Below are 12,727 nucleotides of genomic sequence, written 5' to 3'. Positions count from 1 at the left end.
AAAATCAAGTTAAGTACATCAAAGTGCAATGGTCAAAAGTATCAAGTCAATATTGGTCCCCCATCCAGGGTCGCCAATGATGAAGCATGCCACAACCTGTTGATGAGGCTTCTTCATCCAATCCAACTGGCATAAAGATCTCTTGTGATCCTAAGTGGGTGGTTCTTTCAATATTTGTTCCATCATTGTCTTGGTAGGGACCAAAATTGGCTTGATACTGTTGGAAATCGCACTGTGACGTGATTACCCAGTTATGGGTTGCCAGACATTGTTGTTTTAGGAGAGCCAGCATTGTGGTTTTGGAGACCAGCAATAGTGGTTTTGGAGTAATCCACAAGAAGAGCATTTTGCCTATTGAAAGCTTTAGGAGAGGCCAAATAAAATGTGTTTAGTTGGAAAAGCACAGCAGCCCAAAGTATACTGATATTATAAGCAGGTATTGACAGGTACATTGCATACCCGGTCTAGACTCTCCTTCATCTTTTTGACATTTGTAATTTATGGACTTGGAGAAAATCTGTTTTGGTAGCAGACGGCAGCCAGGGGGTCCTGGTACACTGGCAACTAGTGGAATCTCCTTTTTGGAAAAAGCAAGGCCATTTTCCTACGTGAGGAGAGAGCCTATTGTTCCATAACCATGGTCAGTCATATCTGAATCCATGCTAGGAAACAAAAGTGAACACAGTAAGCAGGAACTTTCCCAGTTATGCGAATTTTAGAAACATGAATCCACAAACACTCCATAAATGTTGCCACATAATAAAGATTGTTAAACAGCGCTGACATCTGGCCTCTCAAAAATAGGCAAGTGTTTACTCAAAAAACGCACCAGTATAATATAACAATTTTCATTGGGAATATACAAAATCTGGAAATGCAAGAATTATCCACAGGGTTAACAGATCTGAACCCATGAGAGTTTGTGGAATGTCATAAGTTATCATGAACTGCACAACAATATTTCTAAAGTAATCATATAGAACATATGTGTTCTGGCAAGATTCACTGGTAAGTTTTGATTTCCAACAAGACTAACTGGTGAAGAAAGCTGCCACTTGAGGGATTTTCTGAAATTTTTTAAGTTAAGTTTGTTTTCAAATGTTAATTATATGTAATCCATTAAATGTGCATTCATTTAGCTTTCAAAAATTCTTATGAACGGTCAGTGGCCATGGTTTATGCTATAATGTCCTGCCTGCGCCCTAGAAGTCAGCATAGAAGGCTATCCAATGTTGGCCAGCCCTTTGAAGGACTCCAGGTGCTTCCTGTCTATTGTACATAAATCCTCTTCTGTTTCATATTATGCTCATAATGGCTAAATATACAGAGTTGAGGGACCCAAGATCTAGCAACCACACAGAAAGATACCCACATACTGGGAGAATAGAGCACATTTTAACCCGTGTTCAGACCTACCTTCTAAACTCCATTGGATCCCCTGTCAGTCAACCATCTTGTATGGGGTGAGGCACTGCTCTTTTTAATAATTAATTTCCACTAACTATTGAATATCATGCTCCTGGTGCTAACATAGAGGCAATTCTAGGTGTCTGCTGTAATGTGCCTTTCCTGAATTTTCTAATTCTCCAAAGAAAAAGTTGCTTACCTTCAGTATTAATCTTTACCTGAGGATTCCTAACCTCTTAAATCTACTACAGGTGCTCTCTGGCATAGGTAGGCAAAGCATCAACTCTATCTCGGCTCCAAGACCAACCCTGTCTATGACATCACTAAGTCATATGAGGTGACACCCCAGCTCATTGATCCCAGCTCCTTTAAATTCTGCAAGATTTGACGCGGATCTGGAGTTGCTCTCCTTGGAAGAGTACCTTCTCAAATGATAGCACTGCAATGTTTTAAGGATATCTCCCCTGAAAATATCAGGGTTTAAAACCTATCGTTCCTGTCTGCTCTTTGGGACCCAATAGTGACTACAAGTTATGTGCAACGTTTATCAGAATAACTGATACCTTTTCTTCTGTTCTTCCTTGTAGCTCTTAATTTAAAGTTGTTTTTGTCTCTGTTTTTGCTATCCCTCCCCTATGCCTTTGTATACCCACCCTATTCTCACTTTTTAGCATGATGGATAAAGCCTGGACCATTCTATATAAAAACTCTGAATCAATAAAGTCTACTCCAAGAATAAAATCAAATATAGGTTGGGAGATAGCATTGTTTGTTTGGTCATGAGTCAGTGGACAATGTGGCTTTTCATTTCCTTAAGCAATTTAGCTATATCAATTACACCAACTGTCCACAATCAACACCGGCTTCTTGTTAAATTTCTGACACAGGACAATCCGTTTAATGCACAGTTTGGGGCCTACTTAACAACCAATTCTTCTTAATATGCCAGGATCAACAGGTCTTTCACAAACCAAAAAGAAGGGGTCGCGTTGGGTTTGACAGAATGGGAGCCCTGCCAAAAACTGTCTGGGTTTGTGCTCTATGAAACCTGCAATTCTCTTACCTTAGCTTGCTAGCCTGTAAGTAATCTAAAACCAGGTATCCATGCCGTCACAGGACCATCAGGTCAATGTGTTGCAGGACCTGTCCTAAGTTCGGCAGGTCTTCCAACATCCTGAGACCATCATAGGACTCTGACGTGCAGGGAGATACTTTGCTGCATATCAAAGCTATTGTTTTTTATAGTTCACAAACAAACTGTTGGGGTTTACATGTGAAATATAAAAATGCAGTTAGGCCGGAATAGCATCTCTCATCAAAGCAATCATTCAAAAGCAGGAGGGGATCTCAAAATGAGGCAGACAATAATTCACCAGGCAAGTGGAAAGCAGCGGCTTCTGCTGCACAAGTGGGCTGGTCAGCTCACCACCAGTCTTAATAACTTTTGTATAGTAGCACCTTTGAAGTACTGTAGAGATCTGGAGAGGTCTAGATCAGGATGACTAAAATGCACCAAGAAGCCTGTGTGAGGCCTACATTTTCCAGCATGGCCTTCACTCAAGTTACTAGTTTATGGTGGCATTCACAGTATGATAAAACAAGGCTATTGTCCGATGGGTGATATTTAACTAATGTTTTCAAAGTAGTTAGGTTCCAAAAAACATATGTTAGGGTGGGAAGTGATTGTGATAACTAAAGAGAAGAATAAAACATCTGTGTATATTTACAGGCTCTCCGGGCATCCCAGGGAATCCGATGATGCCAATATCTCCTTTGGGTCCTGCAAAGCCTTGACGTCCGACTGCACCAGGAAAACCTGGTTCTCCCGGCCTTCCTTTCTCTCGGCCTGGAATCCCTGGCATGCCGGGGAGGCCAGACACACCTGGCTGTCCTTGCTCACCTAGAATTAGGTAAAACAACAATAGGTTACATTTATATTTATTTATTTTATTTATTTATTCAAAGTTTTATATAGCGCGAACAGGATCCTTACAGATATCAGAGCGCTTCACAAAGACAGGGAAGGGGCAATAGAAGTAAACAGAGATAATGGGAACAGTATAATAGTCAGTGACATGGTAATAACATGGATGATAAAAACAAACATAAAACCAATCCATATATGATCAGGTAAATAACATGGTAACATGGTAATAACATGGTAATAACATGGTAATAACATGGTAAGTAACATGGTAATAACATGGATGATAAAAACAAACATAAAACCAATCCATATATGATAAGGTAAGGGAGTAGTATAGAGCAACACAGGTCATTGATCCGACTACAATGGCGTACAGGTGGATCAGTAAACCAACGTGTATCATATCTTGGTCGGTAGTAAGAGAGTAGCGTAATAGTGCCCTCAACAAGTCGAGTATAGTGCCAGGGGATAGGCAGAGCAGCGGTACAAGCAATGCAGAGTCTCTGACCCAACATCTGTAGCGATCAGGAGATCTTGGCCAGAAGCATTGTTTTCACCTCTTTCTTGAAGAGTGCAGTGGAGGTGATTAGCCTTGTTTCAGGAGGGAGCGCATTCCAGATCCTGGGTGCCATTCCTGAGAAGGAGCGTTTGTAAGTCAAATTAACATTATGTAAAAAAAAAAAACATAATCCGAAACATCTTAACGATTTTGGTGGGCTGGGCCAAAACTATTTTGGTGGCCCCTGTTCACAACAACTTTGAATTTATTATCCATTTTCAGCTAAATCACACCCATTGATCCTACCTTAGAAGTTAAGTAATAGTAAAAGAAAGAAGAAAATTGATAGGCAATTGCCTATTTAAAACCAGCCCCTTTAACATTCCTCTTTTTCTCGAGGTACGAGGTACCCCTGCACTGCCTTGACCCACATATAGCACACAGATTTGCAAGAAAGTGGACCATGAGGCAGCCTTGTATGAGGCTGTGGTATACTTGCCAACATTCTATTGCTAAAAGAGGTTATTACAGCTTGACTATTCGTATAAAATAATGAGGGGCCCGTACTGATCAAATAACAAGATCCTCCTTTGAAAGGTGGAGCCCTGGGCCAGAGCCCACTTTGCCTAGGCCTTAAAACATCTCTGAACTTAATGAAATGTCACCCTCACACACGTGCGGACGGTCTACTGAACAGTACTGGGAAGTCGAGACTGAACATATTGGGGAGCAGATCCATTTGGCTCCTGATTGCGTTCCAAGGTTGGAGAGAAGGAGAATGCTGAAAAGCTAATACACATTTTAATTTTATTACATGCACCAAACAGCACTGTCAAATATGGATACAAAATATTTTAGGAATCACAAAAATATGAGTATTCTAATTTCCTATATGACATTAGGCTAAATGATGATGCAAGCTTTTAGAGCGCACAGATGCTCCTACGAGTGTCCCAGCACTAGTCTAACAGCAAGTCATCTATTACAGGGTGAAAATCCATGTTATTAGTGTATTTTTAAAATGTGCTCAGAGCTCTCCTGGCTCAAATGCAGGGGGAGTTTATTCCATTCAACAGTGCCCAGGAAGGAGAAAGAGTGCCCACTAGTCCTTACACTGTTGACTCGGCACATCTTTGTAGGCCTGCTTCGAGGTTTGGAGATTCTTAGAAGGGTAGCAGAAATGGACTCTTCAAGACAAGTAGCTTGGGCCAATGATATTTAAAGTACGGAAAGTCAGCAACACGGTCTTGAACAGAATTATCTTCTTAATAGGGAGCCAGTGCAAAGGATTAGAGGTTCTGGTTCTCAGAGGAAGATTGAACAACAGTCGTGCTGCAGCATTCGGCACCACTTGAAGCTTACGGATGGCATAAGATACAAAGCAGTAGCATAATCTAACCGAGGAGTAATGAGCGACTGAATAACAGTTTTCCTGGCAGAAAAAGACAGAAAAAACAAAAACTTTTTCAGTGCCAGTAGTAGTCCAAAACAAATTTCAGCCACTAAACTAATCCGTGGTTGGAAAGTTAGCCGATTTTTGAACTTAACTCCAAAGTTCTCGGGCATCTCTGTATGAGAAACTGGGGGAGGGAGGGGGGCTTCATCAAGCCAGGCTGCTGGCCAGTTGGGGTACCAAAAAGAGTATTTCTGTCTTGTCAGTGTTACACAAAAGCTGTTTCTGATATATCCAAACAAATACAGCAGCACAAGCAAACACAGCAGTCAGGCAAGGCTTGATTGAATCAGGGGCAAGATCCTTGCGACTCTCGAGGATCTGGGCATCATCTGCATATGGTATGATCTTGGACTTGAAAGACTCTACCAAAAAGGCAAGAGGGTAAGATAGATATTAAACATAGTAGGGCTAATGGCAGAACCCTGAGGCAACTCAATTGAAATGGCCTTTTTGTCAAATTCAAAGGTAGAACCATACCTTCTGTTCTCTCTTATCCAAAAAGAAATCCATCCACTTAAGTGCCATCCCCTTTACGCCAATCCTCAGGAGGCGGTCAAAAAGAGAGAGATGAGGAGCTGTGCCAAAGGCTGCTGATAGATCTAACAACACCAGCATAGCCTTGCCACAAGTATCTAACATAAATTTAATTTGCTCAGTGACCTCCAAAAATTCCATCTCAGTACTCAGGCTCTGCATAAAGCCTGACTGACTAGGATGCAGGAGATGGTTGGTCTCCACGTAGGAGAGTTGCCTATAATACATTTCTTCCAAATTTTAGACAATGCAGGGAGGAAGGAAGAGGGTAGTTACTTGTCATATTGGGGTGATCCGAAGGCTTCTTCATGACTGGAAGAATTTTAGACTGTTTCCAGCATGTGGGGACTACCGTCGGCACAAGAGACTCGTTAAGCACTTTATTTATCAGTGAATTGATTACATCTGCTACTATAATTAGCAGACTAACGAGGCAAGGGTTTGCTGGCGAGCCAGATTTAAGGCTCTGGGTGGCTGTTAGAGACTCCACTAAGTAAAAGCAGTTAAAAGAGGAGAGGGAGCAATCCACCTCCTTGGTTACTATCTAAGTAAGGTGAAGCCTGCTGGCATCCCTAATGGACTCTTCTAGGCTGCTTTGAATTTAAAAAATCTTATCTCCAAAGAAGAAGGCTAAGTTATTACACCATTCTAAGGAGGGTAATACACCTCTTGAGCAAGGAATAGGGGTCATGAATTTGTTCACTATCTTATGAAATGGATGCCTAGGCATTTGCTAATAATGGTTATTGTTATTAGTGGCATAGTAGTGCTATTCTATCTCATTCAAGAATCATGAGCATCTTTCCTAAAAGAAGCCCTGGCTTAGACTTTTTTCATATGGGGTCTTGGTCTTCTTGTAAAAAGCCCAAATGTATCCATTGAGGGGCAAAAACCTTAGGGAATAAAACCATCGAGACTTTACATTCTGTATATCATACGGCTGTTGCTTGGATCAAGCTCTGGTGGGCATGGGAACCCTACATGGTTTTCGGTATGGAACATGAGTATCTATGGGGATATGTGGATTAGAGAAGGGTTAGACTGTGTGGACTGCTTTTTATTTATTTATACTGAAACAATGTGCTTTACACATGGATACAATGTGTTTTAAGAAGATAGGTTTGAAGTAGATTTAGGTGACACAGATTTTGTGTGTTCAGAAGCACAAAGCTATTCCAAAGGAATGCTCTGCCATACTTAATTATTTCAATATGGTGTGAAATGCTATAATTTTTTGAACAGCATGTAAAACATTAGCAAGCCAGACATTTAAATGACTGAAAACATAAAAAGGTATACCAACAGAGTAAAAACTATCAAACAAGTATAAGACCACACAAAGTGTCAAGATGTAGTGAATTTAAAACGAATATTTAATTATCTTCTAACATGAGCATACATAACATGACAATGACCTTTAGGCAGAAAACTTGGTGCTAATGTGCACTTAAGATTAATGGTGTTTCATACCTCGTGGCCCTGTAAATCCAACAGGTCCCTCAGTCCCAGGATCACCTTTCACTCCCTTAGAAGATTGTGGGTTAGGACTTGGTGGACCTGGAGGACCCACTGCACCTCTTTCACCTAACAAGAAAAGAACAAAAGTATTAGAACATTTGCATGATTCACAGTTGTTGATAAATATACTCAAGGAAAAACGCTATGGATTAAATAATTAGCAATAGTTAGATTAAAGGACCAAAGACATTCAAGACTCATGCTGTCTAACATTGTTTTTCTATTGGAGGTTACCAGTGAAACGTTAAACTTCTGCTTGTTGCCCTATGTTTTCTGGTATATGTGAAGGCATTAAAATACTCACCTTTAACCCCTGGGGGGCCGGACATACCAGGACTGCCATCTCGTCCAGGAGAACCTGGAAAGCCGTTGAAACCATCAAGTCCTTTGGGTCCCACTAGGCCAGGCATTCCAGGGAATCCCAGTACACCAGGAAAGCCCTTTTCACCTGCAAGATTAGTTACATTTTACAGTATATACATAACTGTGAAACTACAATGGTGTTACCTACATACACCACAGGGTGACTGAGAAAGAAGAAAACAAGTTACTTACCTGTAACTTTGGTTCCCCAGTATTGGTAACTTTCATAGATTCCCATGCTTTGTATCATTCCCCGTCGTCGGAATGGGAGCCTCGGTACATAGAAAAAAACCATAGTAGTAAGCACAAAGTGAAAAAATAGGCCTAGGCCTCATCTCATTTTGTAGCTTATCCACCTCTTTTTGTAAAAGAGACCAAAATTCTGCAGCAGCCAATCAGAGCAGCCTCACCCCATAGAACCTTCCTGAGAGAAGCTCAGAGCCTCAGATTTTCGTAGCCGTTGTAAATAGCTATCCATCAATACCAGAAGACTGAGCTTTCCCAGGGGAGGTGGGTGGGCGCATGGGAATCTATGAAAGTTACCAATACTGGGGAACCAAAGTTACAGGTAAGTAACTTGTTTTCTTGCCCCAGTATTGGAACTTTCATAGATTCCCATGCTTTATATCAGAGTAACCAACAGTAAACAGAAAAGCATATTTTGCCATACATGAACCTGAAAATCCTAAACATCTCTGAAAAGAACAGCAGAACACATAGGATCATAAAGTCTGACAATAATGCAGTGACACAAAATATGCAATAGGAAGGCGGGATAGAAAGGAAAGCTCACCGACTCATTGGAAAAGATTCCTCAGGACTGCTTGGCCCACTGCTGCATCCTCCTTCACAGAAGAATCCAAACAGTAATGGCGGGTGAAGGTGTGGACACTGCTCCACGTTGCCGCCCTGCAAATGTCCTTGATAGGGACTCCTGCGAATAACGCCGCAGATGAAGCCATGGATCTGGTAGAGTGAGCACGAACTGCTCACTGCAGAGGTTTCCCAGCCGCTTGGTGACAAAATTGTATAGCACTGGAAATCCAACGTGAAATACAAGCTTTAGAAACTGGACAACCTTTGCGTGGAGCGCTGAAGGAAACAAACAGCTGAGAAGATTTTCTGAAATGCTTCGTTCGCTCCAGGTAGAATTTCAGGCATCTGTGAATGTCCAGAGAGTGCAAAGTTCTTTCCGCGGGTGAAGAAGGCTTTGGAAAGAATGGTTTCAAGACTACGGGCTCATTTAGATGGAATTCCGAAGGTACCTTCGGGATAAACTTAGGATTTGTCCGTAGAATCAGCACATTATTCTTAAACTGGAGAAATGGTTCCTCAATCGTGAAAGCTTGGAGCTCGCTTACTCTGCGAGCCGATGTCAGGGCCAAGAGAAGAGCCAGTTTCCAGGAGAGAAACTTAAGGTCAGACTTATGGACAGGCTCAAAAGGGGCTTTCATGAGAGATGACAAAACTAGATTCAAATGCCAGGCCGGAGGAGGCGGCCGGACTGGAGGAAAGACCCTGAATAAACCCTTCAGGAATTGTTTGACAATCCTTGCTGACCATAGGGAAGGACCTGAAGATGAACGTCTGAATCTAGAGATGGCTGCCAGATGGACTTTTACAGAAGATGGAGCCAACCCAGATTTCGCCAGTGAAAGTATGTAAGGCAAGAGTTTGTGAGGAGAAGAAGTATATGGGTGCAAACCTTCCCTCTGGCACCAAACACAGAATCTCTTCCATTTAGCACGATAGGTCTTGTTGGTACTAGGGGCTCGAGCCTGAGCCAGAATGTCTCTACATTCCCTTGAGAGATCTAAACCCTGGAACTCTCTGAACTCAGGAGCCACGCTGTCAATCTCAGTGACTTCAAGTCCGGATGTAGAACCTGACCGTGAGACATTGTTAGCAAAGTTGGAACAGGATGCAGGAGAACTGGCTGGTCCTGGGAGAGGAGAAGAAGTTCCGAGTACCAAACCTGTCTGGGCCATGCTGGAGCGATCAGAATCATCCTGCACGGTTCCACCTTGAGTTTGCTGATCAACTTCGGAATCAGTGGAATGGGAGGAAAGGCGTAAACAAAGGCGCCTGACCAGGCAATCAAAAGCGCATTCCCCAAGGATTCCCGATGGTGAACCCTGCTTGCGAAGGATAGGCATTTGGCGTTCTGGGGAGTCGCAAACAGGTCGATGGATGGTGTCCCCCATCGCGCAAAGAGCTCCTCCAGAACGGTCTGATCCAGTTCCCACTCGTGAGAGACTGTTCTCTGACGACTCAAAGCGTCCGCCCTGACATTGAGTGTCCCCGCTAGATGTTCCGCTGAGAGGGAGACATTGTTCTGGATTAACCAATTCCATAGCGTTTGGGCTTCCTTGGAGAGGGTGGAGGATCTTGTTCCACCCTGTTTGTTTATGTAGTGCATGGCTGTAGTGTTGTCCGTACGAACCAGCACTGTACGGTTCTGAATCCTCGGAAGAAAAGCCTGAAGCGCCAACCGGATAGCGAGAAGTTCCAGGAGGTTGATATGGAACTTGCTTTGCACTGGACTCCAGTGACCGCTGACCTTCAGCTCTTGGAGGACCGCTCCCCATCCTTCCATGGAAGCATCCGTTGTTACAATAAGGGGAGATGGTGGAAGGAGGAACGACAAACCCTTGGAAAGATTGCCTTTCTGCAGCCACCAGCTGCCTGCTTTCCTCATTTCCTTGGTAATGACAATCTTGTCGTCGAAGGATCCTGTGACTTGCCGCCACTGTCTGTCCAATTGCTCTTGCAGTGGACGCATCCTGAGCCTGCAGTGCGGAACCAAAGGAATGCAAGATGAAATCGATCCGAGAAGCGATTTGTACCTGCGAACTGTTAGTGTCTTTCGAGATTGGAGAAGACGAGCTGAACACATTAGTTTGGTCTGGCGTTCCTCCGATGGAAGGGCTAAGCAACTGTCCGTGTTCAGGATGGCCCCTAGGAATCTTGCTGACTTGGATGGGCATAGGACCGATTTCTGCCTGTTGAGTCGCAGACCTAGTCGCTCGAACAGATCCTTGCATGTCCGGACTGCACTGGACGCTTCTAGAACAGATGGAGCTTTTAGCAGCAAATCGTCCAAGTATGGAAACACTTGAATAGCTTGCTTCCTGAGAAAAGCTGCCACCGGAGCCAGAATCTTTGTGAAGATCCGTGGGGCGGACCGGAGACCAAATGGCAGTACTTTGAATTGAAAGTGGCTCTTGCCCACTGTAAATCGAAGATATTGCCTGTGAGCTGGATGAATTGGAACGTGGAAGTATGCGTCTTCCAAATCTAGGGTTGCCATATAATCCCCTGGATTGAGTAGACGAAGGATGTCCTGAAGAGTGACCATCCTGAAGGACAACTTCACGAGATAAGTGTTGAGCTGCCGTAGATCTAAAATTGGACGCCACTTGTCCTTTGTCTTCCGAACCAGGAAGAACCTGGAATAGAACCCTTTCCCCTTTTGCGAAAGGGGTACAGGCTCTACCGCCCCCTTGGTGAAAAGTTGGTGGGCTTCGAGATGAAGGAGCCTGAGATGTTTTGGAGGGAAGGCATCCGGCGCTCTCGTTGGAGGAAGGTCTTGAAACTCCAATGTGTGTCCTTCTCTGACAATCTGTAGGACCCACTGATCCGATGTAATAATCATCCAGTTGTGTAGGCAATGGGCAATCCTGCCCCCCACTGATGTGAATGAGGGAACAGGAACAGTGGAAAGAGCCACCTGGCCGCTATTGTTTCCTGGTGTTGTCTCTTCTTTGCTGCCCCTGACGTCCTTTAGGCTGCTGGCGAGAGAAAGAACCCCTTTGCAAGTATTGAGGCTTATACGTTTGGTTGGACTGAGATCCAGAAGAGTAGCGATTTTGATTTCCTCCTCGATAAGAAGAAAAACCTCTACCTCTAGCCCCTCTGAAAGGCACTTTACGATACTGTAATGAACCCAAGGACTTAGCTGTATCCGTGTCCTTTTTGATGCCTTGCAGGGCCTCATCGACGTGCTTGCCAAACAGCATCTCACCGTCATATGGCAGATCCAAGATCTTATTCTGCACCTCCTGCCTGAACCATGTGGCCTTTAACCACCCTTGGCGTCGCAGAACCGCTGAGCCAGCAAGTGCTCGGAATGCGGTGGTTGCTATATCCATTGCCACATCAATCACCTCCGAAGAGGCCCGTTCCCCTTCGAGCAAAATCTTCTTCACCTCCTCCTTAGAAGAATCCTGCAGTTCTTCTACAAATGGAGCCAGGTCGCACCACATTTGCCGATCATAGCGTCCCAGAATCGCTAAAGCATTGGCTGCTCTAACCAGGAGACTGGCCATAGCTGAAAATCTTTTGCCTACATTGTCTAGGCGCCTGCCCTCCTTATCCGGCGGTGTAGTCATCGGCGTAGAAGGATTCTTGGATTTGCTCTGGGCAGCCTGCGAAATGACCGAATCCGGTTTCGGTTGGCCAAGCAAACATGCCGGACTGCCATCAGGTGCCTTGTACTTCTTTTCCAGTCTCGGAAGCACCGGGAGGACTGTGGCCGGATTATGCATGGCCTTCAAGCCCTCAGACCAGACATGCTCAATGATCGGGATGGACCTCACCGATTTTCTGAATGGTTTTTTAAAATCATATAAGAAGCAGTCCGATTGAACCGTGGTCACTGGGAGACCAAATCTTTTAGATGCCCTGTCCATTAGGTTGTGAAACCCTCCAACGTCCGCTGGAGGCGAAGTAATGTTATCTGGATCGGTGTTGTCCGGATCTATAGGGTCAGTAGTATTCCATGGCGCCTGTTGATCTTGATCAGGATCCGCTTGCTGGTCTGCATCTGAAGACGCAGCGTCATCATCAGTGTCCTGCACCTGTACCACCTCTTGTGGGTGCACATCCGGCGCAGTGGCCCGCTCTCTTGCGGGCAAAGAATGGTCTGCCACAGGTCGTAATGTCTGAGGCGGAGGTGTAGGGGGGCGCACCTGTTGGGTGTCTGGAGGCGCAGGGAAACGTTGCCGGTAGTCCTGCAACATAA

At 44.2% G+C, this 12,727-nt stretch overlaps 1 protein-coding gene across 2 annotated transcripts in view; it reads right to left on the bottom strand.

Annotated features, from left to right (window-relative positions):
• COL4A6 (collagen type IV alpha 6 chain) overlaps positions 1–12,727 on the bottom strand; it is a 759,488-nt gene that overhangs the window by 131,089 nt on the left and 615,672 nt on the right. For both annotated transcript variants that reach the window (XM_086918466.1, XM_086918467.1), the window contains exons 31-33: positions 7,646–7,789; positions 7,294–7,407; positions 3,135–3,307 (exon numbers count right to left, since the gene is read on the bottom strand). In XM_086918466.1, the coding sequence (XP_086774592.1) occupies positions 3,135–3,307; positions 7,294–7,407; positions 7,646–7,789 (431 nt within the window). The remainder of the gene's footprint in view (positions 1–3,134; positions 3,308–7,293; positions 7,408–7,645; positions 7,790–12,727) is intronic.

The sequence above is a fragment of the Lissotriton vulgaris genome, chromosome 4_1, assembly GCF_964263255.1.
Source record: "Lissotriton vulgaris chromosome 4_1, aLisVul1.2, whole genome shotgun sequence".
Lineage (NCBI taxonomy): Eukaryota > Metazoa > Chordata > Amphibia > Caudata > Salamandridae > Lissotriton > Lissotriton vulgaris.
Note: the sequence above shows the minus strand (reverse complement) of the source record. Positions and strands in the feature narration are given on the sequence as shown.